This window comes from Prionailurus bengalensis, chromosome C1 (assembly GCF_016509475.1).
Source record: "Prionailurus bengalensis isolate Pbe53 chromosome C1, Fcat_Pben_1.1_paternal_pri, whole genome shotgun sequence".
Lineage (NCBI taxonomy): Eukaryota > Metazoa > Chordata > Mammalia > Carnivora > Felidae > Prionailurus > Prionailurus bengalensis.
In genome coordinates, this window is record NC_057345.1 from 77,979,530 (window position 1) to 78,004,458 (window position 24,929).

Genomic DNA, 24,929 nt, shown 5'->3' on the forward strand with positions numbered 1-24,929 from the left:
CGCAGGTGCCTTGTCAGACCTCTAGTCGAGCCCCTCTCTCACATGAAATGTGACTCTTTATCAGCAAAACTGATAAAGAAAAACAGCTCAAGAGTCAATCAAGCACCTTGCTCATTCTAAATCTCCGGGGCTTGCGTGGCATGGAGCTTGGCACAAAGCAGGGACTCCATAATTGCTTGCTGAATGAGAATCGGTTCTGTTACTTACAGGAAAGGATATGCCATAGTTTCTTCATTCCTGTAACCCAAACTCCTTACTTCTCTCACTGCCTGTGGAAATGCTCTTTCAGCCAACATTTAAAGCCCATGATTTGCCTTTTCACCCAATACCTCCACCTAAAAACACATTCTTACATCATTCCATGTCCTCCCTTGAATTCAGCGAACTTTCCTCCTGCTTGCTAATTAAAACCCAATCCTCTGACATTCCCTGACATGACAAACATCTCCCTGTGGGAATGAACGGAGCATAGAGCTTTAAGAATCCTGATCCTTGGCCAGAAGGGGCAAACGTGAAGCACTGTACTGCCCAACAAACCCCAGGCTACTGAGATGCACACTGAGCCACCTCCTGAATGCTCTTCCCTACTTAAACCATGCACGACATTTGTATTGTAGATTCTGGTTATGCTACCAGATTTTTTTTTTAAAGAGCAGAACATTACTCTATCTGCCAGTGCTGGGAGTTTTATTACAAGAACTTACGGCTAGGCAACAAGAGCCAAGTTTATTATTTTTTCTGGATCAGATTCAACAACCTTGTCCAAAAGAGCAAGAAAAAAGCAAAGAGGCAACCAGCCCTTTTTGTTTCCACACCTGCATTTAAACTTTAACTCTTAAAGTCCTAAGCAGATCCATGGAAGCCTCAAGATTTATCTCCCAAGTTCTAGTGAGGTGAACAAATCCTGGCCGATGGGTGCAGTCACCATTTTCCTGGAACTGAGGCTCTCTGTTTTAGCACTTAACTCAGCACATCAGCTGACTCAGAGGCCTGGTGGTTGCATCACAGTATCCCTGTGGGCCTCCCCCGAGTTAGTTTGGTCTTCGGTGAGGGGGGAGAGAGAAGGTAGTACCATACTATAAGGATTCACTCATCCTATGCCCTTCCCCTCCCCTTCCTCTATCCCCTCCCCACTGCCCTCACCTTACGAAGAATGTTCCCTGATGAACAGTCCTGATAAGGAAGTCCCATCTAGGGGCACCTGGGTGGCTCAGTTGGTTAAGCATCTGACTTTGGCTAAGGTCATGACTCGTGGTTTGTGAGTTCAAGCCCCGCATTGGGCTCTATGCTGACAGCTCAGAGCCTGGAGCCTGCTTTGGATTCTATGTCTCCCTCTCTTTCTGCTCCTCCCCTACTCATGCTCTGTCTCATGAAAATAAATAAACATTAAAAAAAAAAAAAGAAGTCTCATCTGAAGTTTCTGCTCACCCAGTCACATGTTATCTTCTCATGGGGCCAATTAAAAATTACAATCCAACTACCCAGCAGCCCCCACTCTAGCAATCCTGATACACCCCCAAACCTGCTTTCCATGTTCTTGGAAAGTCACCTTCTAAACTACCATATAATTTACTTATTTATTATGTTTATTGTCCATCTCCTCCTACCAGAATGTAAGCTCCTTCAGAGGCTGGGATCTTTGCTTTGTTCATGGGTATACGTGATGCACCTAAAATAGTGCTGTATTTAGAAAAGATATTCAAGAAGTATTTAGTGAATGAATGAATCTTGAGGTCCAATCAACTGGTAGTACCTGCCTAAAGTTCTGTGCTAAGAAGGACTCTGAGGTCACTCACATACGGAAGTAGTGGAGAAATGAGAACGAGCACTTCCATCAGTCACGTGTCTGCCAATGGCTCAGAGCACACTGTACCTGCTCTATAGCTGTCCAATACAGTAGCCACACTCCATTGAACACTTGAAATATTGCTAAACAAACTGACCTGTGTTGCAAGTGTAAAATACATACTAGATTTTGTACTGTGTCATATAGTACAAGATTAAAGAAACCTCAACAATTTTTTATTGATTATGTTAAATGCTATTATGTAGATATACTGTGTTAAATTACATATGCCATTACAAATAATTTCACTTATTTCCCTTACTTTTTAACAATATATTTTTATGTTTATTTATTTGAAAGGGAGAGACAGAGGGAGTAAGAGAGAGGGGGAGAGAATGAGCATGTGCGGGGGAGGGGCAGAGAGAGAGAGACGGAGAGAGAGAGAATCCCAAGCGGGCTCCATGCTGTCCGTGTACAGCCAGACTTGGGGCTCGATCTCACGAACCTGAGATCATGACCTGAGCTGAAATCAAGAGTCAGACACTTAAGTGACTGAGCCATCCAGGTGCCTTTCCTTTCCCTTTTAAATGTACTAACAAAAGATTTTAAATTCCCTCTGTGGTTCACATTTTATTTCTATTCGACAGTATTACTCCAGGACCTCCTCCAATATGATTGTAAGGAAACACTGATAATATCCATCTATCCATCTGCTTCTTGATCTGGTCTCAGAACATAAATTAATGTCAAGAAGCCATCTCAAATCCAATGCTTCACAAAGTGTGATCCTTAGACCAGTATAATCATCCTGGAGATTCCAGGATGGGTGGGAATGTGGGGTCCAGGAAACTGCATTATAACCTTCCTCCCACCGCCCCATGATTCCAATGCATAGTTGAGGATCATTGCTGTAGGCCATAGATACAAATATTATTTAAATTTCAAATAATCTTTGTGAAGCAAACAGGAACAGGATTGCAGCATGGTGATCAAGTATGAATCTTCTCCTCTGCAGTGGTAGAAAAAAGAAAAAAAAAAAAAAAAAACAAGACGAGAGAGTAAAGCCAAGTCATGGATAGAGTCATCTTCTTGCACATCTGAAAAGAAAGAAGTGGGCCTTGTGAAATCAGAGGAGACACAGCTCCCCAAAGATGAAGAAAAGCCTGCTGACATCGCAGAGGAAAATTTGTTCCAGGAATCACATACACACGCCCTATAGCTCAGCTGTGGTCCATTTGGAGCTTGAGCTGTGGCTGGTGAGCGCCTGCTATTCAGGTTACAAAGCTCCGTGGGGCTGCTCTGCTCACACACCCAGCTTCACACATTTACATGACTTTGGCATTGATGAAAGTGCAGCCTGTGGACAATCAGGATCAGCTCCTCTCCCTCTTCTATCTTGCCCTGTCCGTAACTTTTACCATTGCTATTCCTTTTCCCTGACTCCTGTGCAGACAAATCTCTTTTTGGAGTTGCCTGATTGGGAAAATAGAGCATAACAAGGAAAACAAAAAAAGCAAAGAAAAACACATCGACATTTCCAAAACACCTGTGGTGTCAAGTATTTGCTAGTTCCTTCCATTCAAGGGGGAAAAAAGACGTAAAGTAGAATAGGAATTTCTCTTGAATTTAGGTTTTTATATAAATAGTATTGATGGCAGATGGGTCCTAGAGTTCATCTAACAGTGCCCACACAGAAAGGCATTGAGATGATGCTTTGGTGTATTTTGTGCACAAAGTCCATCCAGTAAAAACAAACTAACATAAAGTACTGGAACAGTACTGAAATATTTACCTCCCAAATGAGGACTAAACCCTACATTCTGAAAGAGGAAAATCACACGTTTTTCCTACCCAATTCCTGGGAGGGCTGTGCTTGCCTATTTCCTCCAAAGCCACGTGAGGTGAAATATGATCTGAAACATGTTTTCTATTAACCATATATCATGACTCAATGCTTTTTTTTAAGTTTGTTTTAAAGAAATAATAACTTCCATGCCCATGAACCTACAGTCTTAATTTGTAATGCTACATATGCATGAGCCATGTGATTATGGCATCTGCCAATCGTGCATTCAAGAAACACAAATCCATGCAACCATTTAAAAATCTTGGGTGATTTTAATTTTGTATCTAAAACCAGATTACCTTCTTCCTTTAAAATGACTTAAAACTAATATTCAACACTTTTTCTCAAAACATTCATGATGGTCACCCTCTGCTTTTAATTTTTATTTTTGCTGAAATGGAATATAGAGAACTAAAGGATTGAAACAGCCCTCTGTTCTTAACACCCAACATGTTTACACATGCCAAGAACAAAGCTCTGAGATGCAGCCCTGTCACTATAAACACGCACAAACTTGAATGTAAGCCACTACAAAAGCAATCCTCTAATCTCCCGTGGAAATGTTACAGAAACGATAGTATATGTGAATATACAAAGGGAAGCAAAATATGTCACTGCATCTGAAAGACAGACTCAGTCCACACAGGTTACCAAATTAATGAAGCATGAGCTGCTTTACAATGTAGAGTTTTCCAAAGTAGAGTCCCAGGTCACAGAGGGACCCTTGATGGTCTTACAAAATGAGCTCTCCAGATTCCTAAACTTACCTTTCTCATCTGCCAGTGTTAGCAGGATTTTAGGATGAGCGTGATTCAAAATTTAAAGCGTACTTGTCATCTAAAGGGTATTTTTCCAGGAAAAAACAAAATGTTGACATCATTATCATCACTTGCCATGATCCTCTATCTGTTTTTGCCCTCCAAACATGCTTCTGGGAATCCCTAGCTAGGGAAGATTCTTTTATTTTTCTTTTAAGTTATATCCAATCTGCCAACCCAGGTTCAAGAGCACAAACTGAACTTTGTAAGTGCTTGGCTCCTAATAGGTTCCAAGAATTCTCTTTATAGTGTTCCTCTTCATCAAATAGATAATCTAAGTTCTATTTTACAGACAAGGAAATTAACGCTCAGAGAAGCTACAGGATCGGCCCGAGGCACACAGCTGGTAGAAAGCAGGCTGACAACAGAACCAGAGGCTTTCTTTCCCATTAGAGAGCTGTTTCTACTCCACTACCATGGAGTGGTCAACTACTGAACTCAAGAAATCAGTAGATCTGGGTAGACAGAGCCCCACCTTAGCCTCCTATCAACAGAACACTGGGAGAGAATAGCCATGAAGGTTCTTGCTGATCACTTACTAAGTGAACGTTTCATAGATTCTGAATCTTCACATGGGACAACTGAAGATACTAGTGCTCTGAGAGGTTACATAAAGCCCCAGATTGCATAGCTTTAGCAAAGGACAAGTGCAGAATTAAAATGTCTATTAGACTCCAAAAACTATGCAATACAAATCCAGGCTTTTAAGAGAGTGAAAAGGGAAAGCAGTAAGGCAAAGCAGGGGACTATGTCCTTTCCTGATGTTTGCATAGAGATTCCCCCGTTCCATTTGGTTATTTCCTTCTCTTTCTCCCCCTTCCCCAGCAGTCTAAGGAGTTCAGCTGGAAAAAGTAGGGGAGAGAAAATGGAAATGGAAGGGGCAGACAGAAATAGTGATGACTGTTATGGGAACAAAGTAATTACTTGTTGGGAAGAAGAAAGATTGGGTATAGTAAACAACAAAAGCTGCCAAAGGACCTGAAATCATTTGAAGAGAAACTATGGTAGACCTAGGTTGGCAAGAATTATCAGGGTGTATAAATTTAAGATATAAATGCTCCCTGTGATGGTCAGTTTTATATGTCAACTTGGCTTGGCTATTATTATTCCTATTATATCCTATTATTCAATCAAACTCTAATCTAGATGTTGCTGTGAAGGTATTTTGTAAGTGTGATTCACAGCCATAATCAGATAAATAAATAAGGGCAATTATCTTAGATAATCTGGGTGGGCCTGATTCAATCAGTTGAAGGATTTAAGAGCAGGGCTGAGGCTTCCCTGAGAAGAAATCCCACCTGTGGACAGCAGCTTCCACTCAGGCTGGAGAGTTCCAGCCCTCCTTCCTGATCACCAATCTGCAGATTTCTGCCATGCCTTGTCTGTCTCCACACGGCATAAACCAATTCCTTGCAAGAAATCTCTTTATATATATCCCCTACTGGTTCTCTTTCTTTGGATAACCACTGACTATTACAGCTTCTGTGAATGGCTGATGAAGGCTTGAAGAGAAATGGAGCTGCATATTCTGGCCTAGCAACCCCAGACCTAAGAACAGTTTAGGAAAAAAAGGTTCTAAAGGATATTTCCTTCAGGGGTGCATGATGGAGGTAGGGCCTTCAGCCCCAAGAATGGCTGGAGCCCTCTTGACCTTCCTAACATTAGCTCTCAACCAAAGGCAGGCCATGTTTCTACACTTACCTCCATTTTCCAGGCCACCCTGGATGAAGAAATAAATGATCCTAGAGGGTGAAAGACAGAGGGCTATGCAGGGTATTCTGGTAAAGCTGATTCAGAGACAAGCTAACCAGAGGAGCCTGGGGGACAATGTTGTTGGAAAAAGGATCAAGAAGCAATTTTAACACCCACACCCAACTGAAATACTGGCATTACCTAGATCCCAGTACTGCAGCAAGCCATTCACAACACACTCTGCTGAAATGAAACCAGAGAGGCAATTTCACGCCAGCTCCTCACTGGATCTGGTGAGCGATACCCTGATTTGGCTCTTCAGGTTCAATTCTGAAGCCCTTGTCGCTGGGACAGTCATTAGTGGTTCCAGGCTGGAGACCAGGGTTACAGAGGACATCAAAGTCACACCCTTGAATCAAGTGGTGTGACTGTCCCCAGTGAGGTCTCCATTTACCTTTCTGAAAAGTAAAGGGCACTTAGATTATGTACGTCCCTCAGGAGGCCATCCAGCTACCTTCTTTGCTACAGATAGTGACTGAGGGATGATGGCAGGGGCTCTAAGCAAAGGGGAAAACAACTGGAGAAAAAAACAGCTCAAAACACCAGGGGGTTGAGGGGGGTTAATCACTTTTGGAATGCTATTTTTAAGGTGGCAGCCTCAATGACTAACCTCCAGTCAGTGGGAGGGCAATGGCTGACACTAGTTCAAAAGCTTCACACTGTATCTAGGAAAACTATTGTTATATGTAGTTGGTTGTGATCAGGGCAATGTCCTGCATCTACATCTCAGGGGAAATCATTCAACCTAAATACCTTCCCTCTGCAAAAGGAAAGCCCTGGGCCAGATGACAGTGGACAGTTAAATTCCAATATCCCTGGCTACACCGATTTGCTCCCATTCAAACCCCGGATCAAAGTCCAAGATAGGAGATAAAAGGGAGAAAGTAGGGGAAAAGCTAACCCAAACTACTAATCCTTATCATTAAAAAATACTTATTATTATTGCTAACATTTATCAAGCACTTACTATGTGCCTGGCACTATTCTAAGCACTATACATGGGTTACAGATGCTATTTATTTACTAGCTGCGCGATCAGGCACAAATTAACTTAATCTCCCTTTGTGGAAACGATTTCCTCATGTTAAAATGAGGATAATAATTGTATCTACTTTACAGGCTTGTTATGAAGGTTAAATAAGGTAATATATGTGAAGTACTTGGAAGAGTGCCTAGCACATGGCTCATGCACTAAGTGTTTGTCAAATGTACACATACATGTATACATAGCCTCACAATGGGCCACAAGGGTTGTCTGACAGATCATAAGGTTGACAGGCCATAATTCATTCCTCACTATGCCTGGACTGTAGCCTTCTTGTCTGAACTTCCAGAAAAGGATATATGAACCCTGTTTTCAAGGGCTGGAGCAGTGCTGGCTCCAAACAGTAACTCTGAACATCACCCAGCAGCCTGTATCAGCCAGAAACTATAGAATCTCCAGAACAGACTATGTCATAAACACAGAATGGCTAGAGATCAAATGAGCTTTTGTGGGCTTTTGACAGAGGTGGCAGATGGCTATATACCCTGACTTTCAGGTATACCCTGGGTCCCAAGATCACAGTTGTGTCATTCGCCACCGAAACAGGACAAGGCAGGAGAGTAAGGAGGACTCCCTGGCCTGGTGGCATTAAGAGGCCATCTGAGGATAGGGTATTAGCACCAAAGGCAAAAACCAAGGGCAAAAACTGTTCTCGGGATATAAATTCTACCTTGGACAAAGAAACAAGAAAGGCTAAAGGGACCCCTTCCTCCTCTGCAGAAATCCGCTTCCAAGCTAGGGGTTTGGATGATGGAGGTTTAGAGTGTCAGTGCTGGGCTGCCTCAAATAAGTCCAATGACTCCATCCCCAGAAAGGAGTCAGGCCATCATGCAGTCTCCATTAGAGATGGGGACTGCAGGTCACCTGTGGGGAATGCTTACCAAGGGCCTCACTGTCTGCAGTGAGAGGACCATGGCACAGCCACAAGCTTTCAAGCTGGCCTCACCAGAATCTCCCAGGAGATAAGTTTCTCCCCCTCCTATTACACGAAAAAACATTCTGCAACCTCCCTTAACAAAACACTCACTTTTTCTACCAAACAGCCCCTTGCAAGCTGCCTACCACATTAACCAAGGGCACCAGACATATGATGTTTGATACAATTGCCCAAAGCTTGGGAAGGGCAGATCCATCAGGTTGCCAGAGTAGCCTTAGACAGCAAAGCCTTAAAGGAAGGAATGGGACTCTACACGAAGAAACCTGTCTTCTCTCCTTGGTAAAATAGAGTTTATTTAACCTCAATTTGTTGAGTGAAAGCAAAGCCTTCACAGAGCTGGAGCCCAGGCCTGCACACAGACATGACACAGAAAGTCCAGTGGAGCCAGGAAAAGTCTACGCTTGCGTGAACCCTCCAGGACAGGATGTCTCGAGCAGGAAGAATACACCCAGGCAAACCTCACAAGGCCAAGGGGCCACTCACTGGCAACATTCCCAAGCCTTAACCCAGCAAGTTAAGATAATCCTAGGAAGTCTTCCAAAAAACTCTTTCTGGACCAGGATTACCAACTGAAACTGGACTCATTCCAATGCTCTAATTGCCACAGTGACATTTAGGAAGAGCTCTCTTGACCACAAATGGGCCAGAAACTCATTCCTAGGAAATATGGTAGTTGACTGACCCTAGTTCATGAGAGGATCAAGCCCCTTACAATTAGGGCTCTTATGGACAAGCCACAAAACCAACAGATAAGCAGCCTCTGGAACAAAAATGCATGGTACACAACCACTCGGAATATCCCAAAGGGCACAGTGAGTCATTCCACAAGAGACATTTTTTAAAAAGAAGAAGAACCAATCTTGAAATGTTTAGTTATTTAATCTGTCTTTGAGAGAGAATTTGTTTAGGGGAAAGCCTAACTGGAAAATCCAAAATGGTATATCTAGACCCCTAGTCTATACACTCCTAGTACACAGGAGTGACATTCCTGGTTGAGCAAAAACCTATTCTTGTGTCCGCAACCCCAACCCACACTGCTCCTCCATCAGCCTCACAGAGGGAGCTGCCTTCATTGCATTTGGAAGAAGAGAATTCTCATTTTCTCCAATTTTCAGGATCCAACAATGGTACTTCTTTTTTTTTTTTTAATTTTTTTTTTAATGTTTCTTTTTGAGAGAGAGACAGAGAGACAGAGAGACAGAGCAGGGGATGGGCAGAGAGAGGGAGAATCCAAAGCACGCTCTAGGCTCAACTGTGATCACAGAGCCCGACGTGGGGCTAGAACTCAAGAACTGTGAGATCATGACCTGAGCCGAAGTCAGAAGCTTAACCAAGCCACCCAGGTGCTCCTCCAACAATGGTACATTTTACACTGAAATGCAACTCCTGGGGTGTCTGGGTGGCTCAATCTATCAGGCGTTCAACTTTGGCTCAAGTCAGATCTCGTGGTTCATGGGTTCAAGCCCCACATCGGGCTCTGAGCTGACAGCTCAGAGACGGGAGCCTGCTTCAGCTTCTGTGTCTCCCTCTCTCTCTGCCCTCCCCTGCTCATGCTCTCCCTCTTTCAAAAATAAATAAAAACAGGGGCGCCTGGGTGGCGCAGTCGGTTAAGCGTCTGACTTCAGCCAGGTCACGATCTCGCGGTCCGGGAGTTCGAGCCCCGCATCGGGCTCTGGGCTGATGGCTCAGAGCCTGGAGCCTGTTTCCGATTCTGTGTCTCCCTCTCTCTCTGCCCCTCCCCCGTTCATGCTCTGTCTCTCTCTGTCCCAAAAATAAATAAACGTTGAAAAAAAAAATTAAAAAAAAACAAAACAAAACATTTTTAAAATTTTGAAATGCAATTCCCAATCTCTTAACCATCTCTCCTATGTAATGGGTAGCTCCTGGAAGGCAGGCAGTCCATTCCATTTCTCTCTGGAACCCTCCATACCTAGCACAGTCCCCAGCATCCTGTAGGCACTCAAAACTGGTTGTTGGATGAATGAACAAGCGGATACAGAAACCGTCATAGCAGGTATGCTAATCTAATGTTTTTCTAAGCGTGGGGAGAAGTGCCAAGCAAGGGAAAGGAGGAATTTAGGAAAAAAAAAAAAAATCATTTCCAGATTTTTAAATGCAACATAGTGGAGAATACAGGGATTTTCCTTTTTTTTTTTTTTTTTTTTTTTTTTAAGTTCCCTTCTTCACAACCAAACTTGAATGCCTGAGTTATTCAAAGGGCATTTTTGGATACTACAACTCTCAGTTACACATCACTTGGAGTTAAGAAAAGGAAGGCCTGGACATGCGCTGTGGTTTAGGCTGTGCACGTCCCTTCCTAGAGTGGAGCTAAGCACACATCTGGGGCTATTTAACAACTGATTGGAAATTTTGCCTTCTGATTTCCAGTTAAATACTGGGCACAGGAAAACAAATAGCACTTGTTTTTCACTGAGCCTTGTCAGTCATCCAAACTGCAGTGCGGACCAGAGAACTGCCTGTGGTTTGGTGGCAGAGGCCCAAAAATTTAGACCTTTCCACCCCACCCCCCCCCCCAAGTGCAAGTAAAAGGAATAAACCAGATTTTGGCAACACCTGCCTCTTCACCTACCCCTCCCTTCTTCTCAGACACACAAAACTAGATTTTAAATATTAAGCCTGTAACTGGTATTAATTTACATTTTTCATTAGGATTAAATTTTGATTTGTTTTTATTCCAAAGCCAATAGCATTGCGTTTGGTTTCTCTCATTTTTTTTTTCCAACTGCCCTGCCCTGATATTTACTTGGATTTGCTGAAGAGGCAATGTTCAGATTACCATTTTCTGTTTCCAATTAAATTGGGATGTAATATCTAACATTCATATTATCAACGAGTCAGAGAGTTTAAAAGCTGAGAGGAATTTCAGAGACTGGCTACTACCACCTCCTTACTTTAGAGATGAGGAAACTGAGGCCCAAGTAAGTGATTTTGCCCAATAATACAGAACTAGTTAGTGACAGAGCCACTTAGTGCTCAGGCCTCCTGGTACCCAGGTACTCAGGCCAGGCTGTTAACCAGAAAGAAAAACCCGAATTACCTCTGAGTACAGCTGTGAGATAAAATACAGAATAGCTAATTAAATTTGAGTTTTGGTTAAACAATGAATAATTTTTTAATATGAATATGCCCCAAGTATCATGTGGGCATACTAAAAAAAAAGTATTTGTTGTTTATTTGAAATTCAAACTTAATGGGCATCCTGTATCTCTCTTAACTCTGGAAACCTTATCTTAGAAACCAATATCCCCTCCCACTCTACACCTCCACTCAAACATATACATGTATACACACATTTCTTTCCTTTTTTAATGTCAATGGATGGAAAATATAAGTTGCAGCACAGTAATCCCATGAACAAGTGAAATTGGAAGAAGTTGCTGCTTATTTTTCGAGGTTTCCTTATCTTAGATACCTTTCTTCCTTATAAGCATGCAAAGCAACTAAGCCTGACATTAAAAGGCTGTGTAAGGCCCCTGGATTAGACATTTTATGTGTCATCTTGAGATTTTCTGCTTATCCCAAGGGTCTGAGTCTGTAGACCTTGCATGAGAGCGCACTCAGGTTTAGAATAGGATAAAACAAGATTAGGGGCTCCTGGGTGGCTCAGGTGGTTAAGTGTTTGACTCTTGACTTCAGATCAGGTCATGATCTTAGGGTTTGTGAGATCGAGCCCCACGTCAGGCTCTGCACTGACAGCACCGAGCCTGCTTGGGATTCTCTCTCTTCCCCTCCCCACTACAAGAGGGGCAGAGACAGAGGGAGACAGGGAGAATCCCAAGAAGCCTCCAAGCACAATGCAGCGCTTGAACTCACAAACTGTGAGATCACGACCTGAGCCAAAGTCAGACATTCAACTGACTGAGCCACCCAGGCACCCTGGATCTACATTTTTTTTAGCCCCTCCATCAGTTGATGGATATTTGGGCTGTTTCTACTACTTTTTGGTTGTTAAGAATAATGCTGCTGAGAACATTTGTGGGTGATTTTTTTTCTGTACACCTAGGTTTTGCCCAATTGTCTTCCAAAGCAGCATTTTACTTTACTGTCGGCAATTTATGAGGGTTCCAATTTCCCTAAATCCTCAATAACACTTGTCATTATCTGCCTTTTTTATTAGACCCATCCTAGTGGGCGTGAAGTGGCATCTCATTGTGATTTTAAATTTGCATTTTCCTAATGACTAATGATATTGAACATCTTTTCACGTGCCTATTAGCCATTTGTGTTTTTTCTTTGGTGAAATGTCTATTCAAATTGCATCATGTTTCTTAACAAAAACTAGTATTGTTATGATTTTTTTTTTTAAGCAAACTCAGGTTGGAAGTTCAGATATTTATTGCCCCACTGAACTATGCTTCTTCTTCTATGTGGAAATAATTGCAAAAATAAAAATCCTTCTAAGAGATTTTTCTTTGTAGTTTCAACATGACAGACTGAGGGGTTAGGATTATTCTTATTTCTAATTGCACTGAGGGACAGCTCTAACCTACTCAATATTCTCTGGGCCATCCAGACACCTTACAGAAGAAAATCTATACAGCTGTGACAACTCCATCATGCATGTGCGTGTGCACATCCATATACACATGTGTGAGACTCATACTCAAAGACTCACTGCTTGACAATGACACAATCACCCTTCATTCCGTTTCCTACATAACCAGAACAACCAGATAAAGGAACTACATTCGCAGAGGAAACTCAATCCCATTTTCCCCCTGCCTGACACGCTCCTTCTTGCCTGCACTGTGAAATCATAAGGAGGGCTGGAATGATTTGACAGAAAAAAAGCCAGACACCTTCATCAGACGGTATTAAAGTATAATATTTTTAGTCATTCTCATGGTGGCTGAGACATTCAGAGCAACACAAGTTCCTACTAACTAATTATGAAATGTTTCCCTTTTAAATTTGGGCATCTATAATAAATGCAGACATGTCAAGTTAAATTAAAACGTCATCTTGAACAGATGAGTAGATATCATTGCTTCATCTCTTCTCACCACCCTGCTTAAAAAAATAAATAAAAACTAAGACAAAAATCAAAAAACAGAACTGTGTAGTGCTGTAACTTTACCTGGAAAGTAAAGATAGCTTTAAGACAGTAATGCAGGCACTACATTAATACACATCTTAGACAAAGAATCAAGAGACGGCCTCTCTCCTCTACAACTCGGAGCTCTTTGGGTAACCTGGGAGGAGACAGTGATGGAAACGGCTAAGTCCCAGTGTCTGAAAGTCCCACAGGCCTTCTCAAGTGTTTGTAAAATAATGTAACGGTCTTGTTTCTAAATTTGAACTCTTAGCTATTATACATGGATCAACAGACCTCATCCTTGGTGGGTCTGTCATCCAGCAGTAGACCCCTCTGCTGCAATGGCTGTCCAGTGGATGCACAGACCCTGAAATTCCTTTCCAGCAACACAGAGTAAAAGAAGAGCTTGCCTTTACCCTCTTTACCTCACACACTGTCAGGGAGAGCTACCTGGCTTGTGAGAGAGCTTGTATACCTCCTCCATGGACCTGAGAAAATGAATGAGCAACACATGTTCTACTAGCTTTTCCAGGCCTTGAAGACATGTACAGATGGGAGAAAACCATTTTACCTAAAGAAAGCCTGCTGGATAATAAAGTAGAGTTCAAGTGTCCCAGAATGTAAATCCTTGGCTTCTCCCAATGCTATCTCCCCTGTGTTGGTAATTTTAGGTTCATCACTTGATCTGCAATCTCCTTACATGGGATCGACTCCAAAGAGGGATGATGTTAAGTTGTTTAACTAAAACTGTCTCTTTTTTTAACTGTTAGTGCATTTTAAACTGATGGCCAAGATGCAGTTCTTATAGATCTTAAAATTAAAGCAAATAAGTAATAGCTAGGAGTAAGATACTTTCCATTATAACCCATTGAGGGGTAGGTTCATGAAGAATCCAGAAAGTGACCAGTACAACTATGATATATGTAGCCCTCACTTTTCATCTGGACCTGTAGCCCAGAGAAATAGGAACGCCTTTTAATCTTGGACAAGCCAAGCTAGACATTTATAATTAGAAATATAAATTATATTTTATAATATATATACATATTATATATAAAACGAGGGGCTCAGTTAATCTGACCCTTGATTTCAGCTCAAGTCATGATCTCATGGTTGAGATCAAGTGCAGCGTCAGACTCAGTGCTGGGTGTGCAGCCTGCTTGGGATTCTCTCTCTCCCTCTCCCTCTTCCCCTATCCCGCTGTGTGTGCTCTTTTCCTCTCTCTCTCTCTCTAAATAAACAAATAAAAATAGAAATTCAACATCTTTTCCAAGTGTTCTTTACTAAGACTATTAATAAATAGCCACAACAACAACAGGTAATATCTATGAACGGGGTCAGGCACTGTATTAAACATGCTACATGTAATCTCTTTTAATCAAGATAACAACCCCATGATGCTGGGACTATTAATTTTCCTTTATTATAAGTGAGGAAAATCAGGCTTAAAGAAATAAAATAATTTGCCTTGAGTTACTATTTGGATTCAAAGCCGGGTGGGCAAAGCATTTACTCATAACCTGTCCATAACCTGCCCAGTGTGGTAGCTTCATGTAGCTACTAAGCACCTGAAATGTGGTTCGTATGCCTCAGGAACTGTATTTGTAATTTTAGTTAATTTAAGTTTTTTTTTAAGTTTTAAAAAAGTTTTATTTTTTAAGTTTATTTATTTTGAGAGGGAGGGAGGGAGGGAGGGAGGGAGGGAGGGAGGGAGGGAGGGAACAAAAACAAGTGGGGCAGGGGCAGAGAGAATCCCAGGGAGGCTCTGCACTGTCAGTGCAGATGCTTAACCACCTGAGCCACCCAGGCGCCCCTAGTTATTTTAAATTTAAATAGCTCACCTATAGCTACTGTTTACAGTATTGCACAATATAGCTCAGCACTCTAAGGGCTAAATGCACATAAGACTTTATGATCATGGCCATTACTTACTATCACAAATACCTTTAGTTACAAGAGATTGACAATGATTATGAGTATGAAGGAGCCAGTCTGGGGTAAGAGCTTCTTGTGTAAGTCCTATCTGGGTTTGATAGAATGTCACTCAATTTGGTTTTGCCTGATGCTTCATCATGACCAGATCCAGGTTATGTGCATGTTTGGCTAGAATATAAGATAAATGATGCAGGTTATCACATTTAAAGGCACACAATGTCCATGTGCACCATACTGGTGATGTTGATTTTGAAGATTTGGTTAAGGTGCTGTAGGGTATCTCCACTATATATAGTTATTGTTTCTTCTTTTGGTATTAGTAAGTAATTTGGGTAATTTAAATAAAATATACAGTTCCTCAAACTCCCTCCACTTCTGCTACATTTAGCTTCTACTGATGACTCCTGCCCAATAAACTTTTACTATGATGATTGCAAAACCAGGAATTTCTAACTCCATTATCCTTCTATATCATTGATTGGCATCTGACTATAATGAAGAGCTGTCCCTTATCCCTCTTTACTCATTTATTTATCTACTTATTAACTGTACTGATTATGGATTCCTACTTTATTCAACAGGTACCTTTGAGTTTTTAAGTGTATTCTTCAAATGTAAGTACAGATATGCTCATTATACAAGAAAAAGACTATTAACTGAGGTCTCTTTTTGTTTTGGATGCTTTGAGGCGATGAGGCTTAAAAGCCTAAGGTTCTGCAATTAAGGACATCAGCATGGAGCCCTAGCAGTAGACAATGTGAGTTATCACTGTGAAGGGCAGTGTTGCACATCATCAGACATGATATCATACCCCAAAAATTCCATCCAAACAACCCATCAATTTCTCCACAACCAGCAAACTTGAATGTTCTGGCAAACTCAAAAGGACATGATTTACAAATAGTAGGTAATATTTGGATCTTTCCACAAGAGCTGGGTTCCAGCTTTTTTATAAAATACAAATGTTTTCATTTTGGAACTGGCTGTGTCACTCTCTCAACAAACAGATCCTCGTATCAGAAAGTAGGCCTGTGTTATATACAAACAGAATGGGTTTGTGTGTATTTATTTTGCAGTCAGAGACCACACACCTAGTGGCTGTTTACAATGTTTACATTGCTCCTGATGCCACCAGAGGAGTCTCAGAGTGGAGACCAAAGCCCAGGCCACACAGAGTATGACTGCAGGTCCTGCTCTAACATGGAAACTAGACCAGATCCTCCATCCACAGTCAGACACACACGTGCGGTGTTTGTTTTCCGTGACTGCTTACCTACACTGCCCAAATACCACTAAGAGCATTCTTCCAATTTAATACACTGTGGACTCTGGTATTATTTCAATGAAATAAGCCTTTTAAAAACGCTTGCAAAGTTTTAGTGTCATTATATCCTTATGCTAAGGACACTTTGGGAAGGTTTCAAATACTTACCAAGAAAAGTCTGGAGACCCCAACTGCCAGCCTCTCTGTCTTCAGATGCCAGACCAGGGGCTGTGGGGAGTTGAGCACAAACACAATAGGCTTGTGGTGAATGTGGACCGAGGAGATGGGATTTAGGTGCAGAGTGACCTAGGAAGCAACAGAAAGAGAAATCTTAACACTGACTTTCCATTAAAATCACATAGCACAGCATCCAGAATAATTTTCCACAGCTCACCATTAAAAAAAAGCTATAAGGTAGTTTAGATTCTATGGATAAGACATACTAGGTTGAACTAGATGCTGCTGCCAGTATTTGACCAATTTTTACTACAAAAATGGCAACCCACACTAATCGCAACTAAAACATGTTTCAGCTCCCAGTAATAGGGGAACACAAATAATCAGAACACTTTTTCCCCCCCAAAGTTAGCAAAGACAGAGCAAAAGTTACCCTCCCTCAAGACTGCTTTATCCTTCAAGTCAAATGATTAAGCTAAAAACTGGGATTACAGAATGTCTTGGGATCATCCCTGTGGATCACTAGAGAAAGGACTTTCTTCTCTTCCAGGTGAACTCCAACCTCTAAAAAGTGAAGTGAGTTCTGCCAAAAAAAGTGCTGAAAGCTGCAGGAAAGGGGCTGCCAAGGGGAGTTTTCATCAACCCAGCTATTAGCCTAAGGGGGCTTTCCAAAAAAAAAATGAAGTATAGAGAACACACAGAATAAAAACTGACTGTATGCAGACCTGGTCCAAAACAAAAACAAAAACAAAACAGCGAAGAAAACCATGAGCCTGGATAAGAAAGCTGTGACCACTTTTGATAGTGGATCAAGGACTATTATAGGTTATCACTATCATCATTAACATCATCAAAAAGCACCTATGAGGACAGCTGGAAACAGTGGGTTCAACATCCTCCCGGAGCATACCAGCCAAGATAGGTCAACATGAACACAGAGAAGCAAAAGGGTGAATAAAGAAATACTGAACAGATGCTTTCAGAGAAGCATGTCTCATATTGGCTTTCTGTACAGAGGGGTGAAGCAAGACCCAAGAAGCACATATTTTAACAAGCTGAACTCACCCAAGAGCACCAGAAAGTGATGAGAGGGAAAGCACGAAAAATGACTTTAGCTGGCAAGACAGAGACTGAGTAATACACTGGGAATAACGGAACATCTCAGCCATAATCCTTATGAGCATTAAATGGCCAGATCTATGATCTGAGTCTATACAGCCATTAAGGATAGAGCACTCAAAGCTGGACTATTTTACGTCTTCCAGTGGCTGCTGGCCCACTTTGATCTCAACATATCTCTGCCTTTTATTGTAGGAACTGCCTTTGACACCAATGTCGCTTATCACAACAGCCTCTCGGGTCACTGATAATACAACTTCGAACTTTACTTTCAGTACCCATGCCTTAGCTTAGCACAGGGTTGGTACTCGGTGAGTACCAACTGGATATTTAATTCTCTAATTTCCAATGCCATGGAAGTACTTTATTCTATTAATAATTTACACTCTGGTGTGTAATACCATCTCTATTCATTAACCGTTGAGCGTGTGTCTTAATCTCTGAAACAGACTGCAAACACTCAGTAGGCAAAGATATGTCTTACTATAATACTGTGCTGAAACAGAGGATAGACAGTTATTTAAAGGATTGATTTACTACAGCAAATTTATAAATTTATGTTACCTAAAAGGTGAAAAAAGCTGAATATATTGATAGGTTCAAAGGGACGTAGCTAGCTAATTTATAGAAAAATTTCAGAACACAAGCAATACTATCATGACCTGTTTCTGCAACACAGCTAGGATCATCTTTACATTTGGCATATGCAAACTACTAAAAGCAGAACACTAATGAAAAGTGATGTTGAGTACAGCTACAGCATAATAACACATTTCTTGGTTGTACAAACTCTACCTCACAGCATTTCACATAGCTGTCCGCATCTAGAAATAAACAGATCAATGGCCACTGTAAACAAGACAGGCTTGGGGCAAAGATTCAAACTGTAGTATTAACAGAGAGATGCACACTACAGAAAGCATATACTTTGGAAAGTGAAGAAAGGAGAGATGAAGTCATTACTTGTACAAGAGTACCTGAAAAATTGCTAAGAAACACTCTGTCATGAACAGTATGTGTCAGTAATAAGTTTCCAGATTTATTCCTTCCAAACTGTTTATTGAGCACCATCATGGCACGAAGAATAGCCATGGGTATCCACAGAGGGATGTCAACTCTTTTTCTGTTAATTTTCTTTGCAGCCCTCAGGCATACCACTCTTGAAGTGTGTAGATAAAATTGCAATAAATATATATCTCAAATGAACAAGAATTAAAAAAAAAAAACTTAGGAAATGAAAAGAAAAATGTGTATGAGACAGATATTGGTGCTGGGGTCCAAAATCTTCCAGATGGTCAAAAGTGTCGAGGCCTGGCTCACACAATCAAGGAAAGATTTCTAGGAGCCACAGCTCTGAGCTTTCCTGGAAACGGCTCCCTCTTCAATATGTGGCAGCGTCTGGCCAAGATGAATCCCCGACTCTGGCACACAGGACCCAGGCAAAGCCCCAAAAACCATCTGGCAAAGAAGAATTCACACTATGATTGGGAAATTAAAAGAAAAATACTCAATACTTTTTTTAAAAGATCATTTGGCATGAACAAAGAGTCCCCCAAGCACCCACTCACCTAATCCCTCAACAACCTTCTTCTACTGGAATAAATCTTGCTGAAGGGAATACAGAGGACAACCAAAAACAACCAACAAAAGAATGAAGGTATAAAAGCTCTCCGAACGGTGGGGAGAACATACTCGGAATATCTCTGAAAGAATTCCTGGCTAAGGTGCCTACTTTCTCTCAGGCTGGAAAAAAAAAAAAAAAGCCAAGGAAAAAACAAAATCCTCTTCAGAACCAATTGTAACTTAGGATAGACTACAGTTACAAGGATAAGAACGTTCTGCTAAAGGTTTTCTTGGGTAAATTAGTGCCCCATGATCATGGTCTCATGACCAGAGCTGAGGCAGATGGCAGCAAAGAAACAGCTGTGGAGAAATGATACAAGTGCGTATCCAATGATTTCCAGCTTGGCAATCCAAACAGTAGTTCTAAGGGTTGACTCTCAATCCTATGTTAAGTCTACATGAAAGTAAGAGTCACCACTTAGTCCATGGTCTTCATAAGAAATAACAAATTAAACCTAGGGGCCATGTGGCTGTGAAGGCCAATGGGACTAAAGGGGATGCATCCCAAATGAGGGAACAATGACTAGTCTGTAAATAGGTGGCTTCTGTGTTCATCTTCGGCAGTAATAAAGCATTTGAGAACTTAATGCAAGATGCACCACACACAGAAAAACCCATATGCGCACTACATTTTGCAAGCAATGTCAGAGAAAACACATTCACTACAGGGCCCATGAATTCCAGGTTAAGTACCCATTAAGCCAGGTTAAGGAGTCCCCTGTAGAAGAGTAGGAACATTCTAAAGGCAGAAACAGAAACAAAATGACTCCATGTATTTAAACTAGAGATTATACCTGTGGTTTTAACATGTCATCCTCTCAGAGAACGAACTTACTAGATGACAATTCAGAAATAAAACACTTGTACATGCAGTTTCTGGGGATTCAGTGACCTCTTAAAACCATACTTTGACCACAAAGTGGTCCATAAAGTCTTGTCCAAGAGTTTCTGCTCTAACCATGTTTGTCTCAACAGTGCTGCAATTCAGTCTTCCTCACAGTGTGAGAAAATGCAAGTAAGTCTAATCTGTCACATCCCATATGTAGACATTGTCCCTTATACATTGCTGATCTCCCCTAAATGAATAAAAGCTCACTGGTTCTGAGCTAAGAGAACGCTGATCTGTTCTATGGCATCTATTTATACTAGGTCTACTGAGGTTATCTGTGCACTTTAACTACCAGATGTAATTAATGTATTTCTCCTATTTTATAAAGAAATGCAAAGTAAATCTTTTCTGAGTACTTTCCTGGGGAATCTGAATACAATTTTGACCAAAATCAAGGCCAACTCCAAGGAGCATAAAGCCCCCAAGTGGAAAGACAAACTTCGTATCTCTCACTTAGGAAAACTGTCCTTGTCCACGTTATGACCAGAAAACAATGACAATTTTGTTTTCCAAAAATTATCTTCTTTTTTTTAAGTTTATTTATTTCTTTTGAGAGAGACAGAGACAGTGTGAGTGGGGGAGGGGCAGAGAGAGGGAGAGAGGATCCCAAGCAGGCTCTGAGCTGCCAGTGTAGAGTCTGACATGAGGCTCGAACTCACAAAACTGTGAGATCATGACCTAAGCTGAAACCAGGAGTTGGACACTTAACCGACTGAGCTACACAGGTACCCCCCAAAATGATCTCTTATAAGCAAAAACTATATATTGTCTCAAACTTTGTAAATCACTTCATGGAAATGAATTATGTACTTACAGGAAAGAAAAAATCTCTACTCTCTTTATGGAAAGATGCCATATGAAAATTGTTTTGAATTTCTAAGGGTTCACAGCAGAGATGCAAGGTAGTTCTATCATAGTGACTTCAAAATTTTCCTGTTAGACACCCTCCCCGCCACTCATGGGGTTTTTAAAACAAACATAAGGAAAGCCAGCAAAACAACTGATATGAGAGTCTAACAGCTGTCCGATTTTGCTAAAGTGTCAGTGAGGTTCCTTTTCAACATTTCTGATTCTTGTAACAGTCCCTATGGACCTATGAAACAATGAAGTCATCCAAACCACTACCAGAGAGACTCCTGTTCTCTAAAAACAGACCAAATGCTCTGAAATGAAAGATCCAATAATCAGTTTACAAGTAGATAGATAAGGAAAGAACTCTAGCAGTGTGTCTATAACCAAGACCCATAAAATCACACCTTGGTCTGTATATAGCCATCATCTATCCCCTCTTCAGAGGTAAGGAGACATCCACTTAGCAACACTGTTGGTAGTAACTGAAAACATCCTGAATCTGGGTCTCATAGCACCCATAATTTACACAGACGTACAATGAGACACAAATCTATTTCAGGATGCTGCGGTACCACAGCTGAACTCAAATTTCACTTCTATTTGGGCAATAGGACTTTTAGGAGCTCAAATCTGACCCCAGATGCATCCAAAATGTGCAACCAATTGCTGTGAATGGGAAATAGTAGTTAGTTGCTGCTGCGGTGTTTGAAAATATGTTCTGGTCTAAGGATCCCCTACAGCTGATATTTTATTTGCCGTCGCTTATCTTCTGCCATTTGGGAATTGGTATAAAAAGATTCCCTTAAGGAAGGGAAACAAAAATAATATAAAAACAAAACAGAAGAGACTCATAAATATGGAGAACAAACTAAGGGTTACTGGAGGGGTTGTGGGAGGGGGGATGGGCTAATTGGGTAAGGGCACTAAGGAACCTACCCCTGAAATCAATGTTGCACTATATGCTAACTAATTTGGATGTAAATTTAAAAAAATAAAAAATAAAACAAGTTAAAAAAAAGATTCCCTTAAAATATTCTTGGAGGGGTGGATTTGGACCTTTAAACATTTTTCCTTATTATATTATTTTCACATTTCTCTGAATTTCTAGAAAAACATTAATCAGTTGGTGCTGAATTCAAAGAATCTTGACCCCTTTCGTGTCTCTACCCTCACCCAGGAAGTCAGCTGGCCATTCTCTCAGCACTAGGGTCAGAGATTTCACATTGCTATGGCAAATGATAGCGAGCTCTTTTTCCCAATGGTTTTGTTTTAAAACCATTTAACATGATGAGAGGGATACAGCAACTCAATTCCAAAACTAATTCCTCCCCCTAAAAACAAGGACAGGATTCAGGATTCTCTGGGAGCTTCTGAAAATAATCTATTATGACCACAAAACAGGGGGAAAAAAAACTAAAATAAAAGTCTGAAATCTGATGCAGAAATAAGCCTGCCCTCTCTGCTCTATATTTTGAATGCCCTGGAAAAATACTCGGAACTAAATTTGGGTTGGGGGTTGAGGGACAAGAGCTGATATAAACAGAAGAATATTTCTGAAACTACAGGTCATGGCCCTCTAAAGGGGTCCTGGGAGAGTTGCAAGGGGATTCCAGAGACCCTGGCCCTTCCTTCCCAGAGTAGCCCGCAGCTCAGTCACTATGGGGAAGAGAGGCAGGGAAAGGGGGGACCGTGGATGTGGGCATGCTCTGGGATAGAAGCGCTGTGGGAACCCTCAGCAGGCCACTGCTGATGGCAAGTCTAACACTGGACTGGCACTTTTCCATCATCCTTTAGTATTAAGTATCTGCCATCTGAATATCTTACTGTATGTCATGAACCCACCATAGCCTTTTACGATTCTGGCCTTCAGCATCTTCCTGCCAGCCCCTGGTCAGACAGGTGTGTCCAGCTCAAAATCAGTAAAATCCTTCCCTATCCGCACACAGGCTGGAGGAACAGTGCTCCCACAGACCATGCTCATGTTACTACCTCCGTGTTGCACTGCAATAATCTGTTTAGATGTTTGTCATTTACACACACACACACACACACACACACACACACACACAACACACACACACACTGTGAAATCCTCAAGGCATTCTTCAAGGGCAGAACCTGAGTCACACTCATTTCTGCATGCTTGGGCCTAGCACAGAGCTGAACATCCAGCAAGCAGTCAACAACTTTTCTGAAAGAATAAATAAAAGTTACTCATGAAATGTGCTTCAAATAATGGTTACAGAGTCATACTGTCATGGTTTTCTGGCCAAAAGGGGTGAGGGTGAATCTAGTAAAGGGAATGTTAACTTTCACTATCAAGTTTGACTTGAACTTTAAAACACAGTTGAGAAAAGCAGATTCCAACTCATGCTACCAAAACGAATGGCCGTGGCTGCTGGGAATATATGTTGGGAGGAACTCCAAGGTCACGCCCAGGCTGTGTGACCCTGATCATCATCCTCTGCTGTGTGTGTGACCCTGATCATCATCCTCTGCTGTGTGTACAGCACAAGGCAGAGCAGCACTTATGCCATGTCTGGGGACCACACTAGGCAAACAAACAAGCAAACAACACACAGGAATTATTTTGTTATCTTTAACAGTTATGAATATACAAATAGATAAAATGTGAAAAAGCCTTTGGAGCAGGTTTTCCTTCTCAGGGATAAATAACAAAGATAAGAAACTTTGACCAAACGTTCTACCCTCTCGTACAGCACAGAATTTTAAACACTTTTCATTTAGGCAAAGAAGTGTGCGAGAATCATCAGAAAGTACAATTCTAGACAAACTGAAGGAACTCAATATTTGCACATCGATTAATGTGAAAAAAAAGCCTGCTTTTATTTTTTATATTCCTTGTCACACTTAATAAACAGACCCATCCCAAACACTATTATTGTTTTTAACACTACTATTATAACCAAAGTGCCATATAACATGTACTACACAAATGTATTTCCTTTCAACTTCTACTTTTTATAATGGGCTTGGAACTGTTTTTGCTACTTAACTGTTTAATAAACCAGTATTTTGACATGATACGTCTATAATAATAAGATGTCAGAATGGCCGGCTTGTCAATACTGTGGTGAACTGAACTACATAATAAAGAGAATCACTGAGGTGACCAAGGGGAGTTAATTTAAAAAGTAGGCATAGCAAGAAGCCAATTCTCACATGATCTGAGTGCTGAATTAATCATTTCCACCTGCCAACTGCAGTCATAGATCTCAGTAAAGATTGCTGCTTAATCACCATGTTAAAGTTAGTGAATTTGTAATAGCAAAAAACACAAAATGCACTGGTGCTCAGGCAGTGATTTAAGATGCGTTAAGCTTTATAAAAGGAGAACACCTGGATTTCCCCAGACCAGTACATTAACCTGAAGCTGGTAAAGAACTGTGAATGGGCATACAATGTCACCTTTTCAGCACAAAAGAGAAATCTGGAGAGGAGTAATTGCTGAGGCATGGGCTTCAAACACTGCATTTGTGTTTCTGTTGTTAATATGAATAACAGCGAGAATAGGGACAGCCATCATCATTGTTTTCCAAGGAAAGACACAGGCAGGTCCACAAGCCTTCTACTGGGTAAAGATTTGCCATCAGAAGAGATTCTGTCTAATTATCTAATTATTTCCATTTTAAAGGTGAAGAAGCTGGTGCTGAGAGGTAAAAAATTTTCCCAAAGTCATATGGCCAGAGAGTGGCAACGCTAGGGGTAGAGTGAATATCTCCCACTGTCCTTCACTTTTTTTCTCCCTACTTTCCCACTGTACCTTAACCTTCAGTGTTGGCCTTGAGGCCAAGAAGAGGACAGCAGCC

At 41.2% G+C, this 24,929-nt stretch overlaps 1 protein-coding gene across 2 annotated transcripts in view; it reads right to left on the reverse strand.

Annotated features, from left to right (window-relative positions):
• The window catches only part of TGFBR3 (transforming growth factor beta receptor 3), a 209,501-nt gene that overhangs the window by 60,208 nt on the left and 124,364 nt on the right, over positions 1 to 24,929 (reverse strand). For both annotated transcript variants that reach the window (XM_043575555.1, XM_043575557.1), the window contains one exon: positions 16,608 to 16,745. In XM_043575555.1, the coding sequence (XP_043431490.1) occupies positions 16,608 to 16,745 (138 nt within the window). The remainder of the gene's footprint in view (positions 1 to 16,607; positions 16,746 to 24,929) is intronic.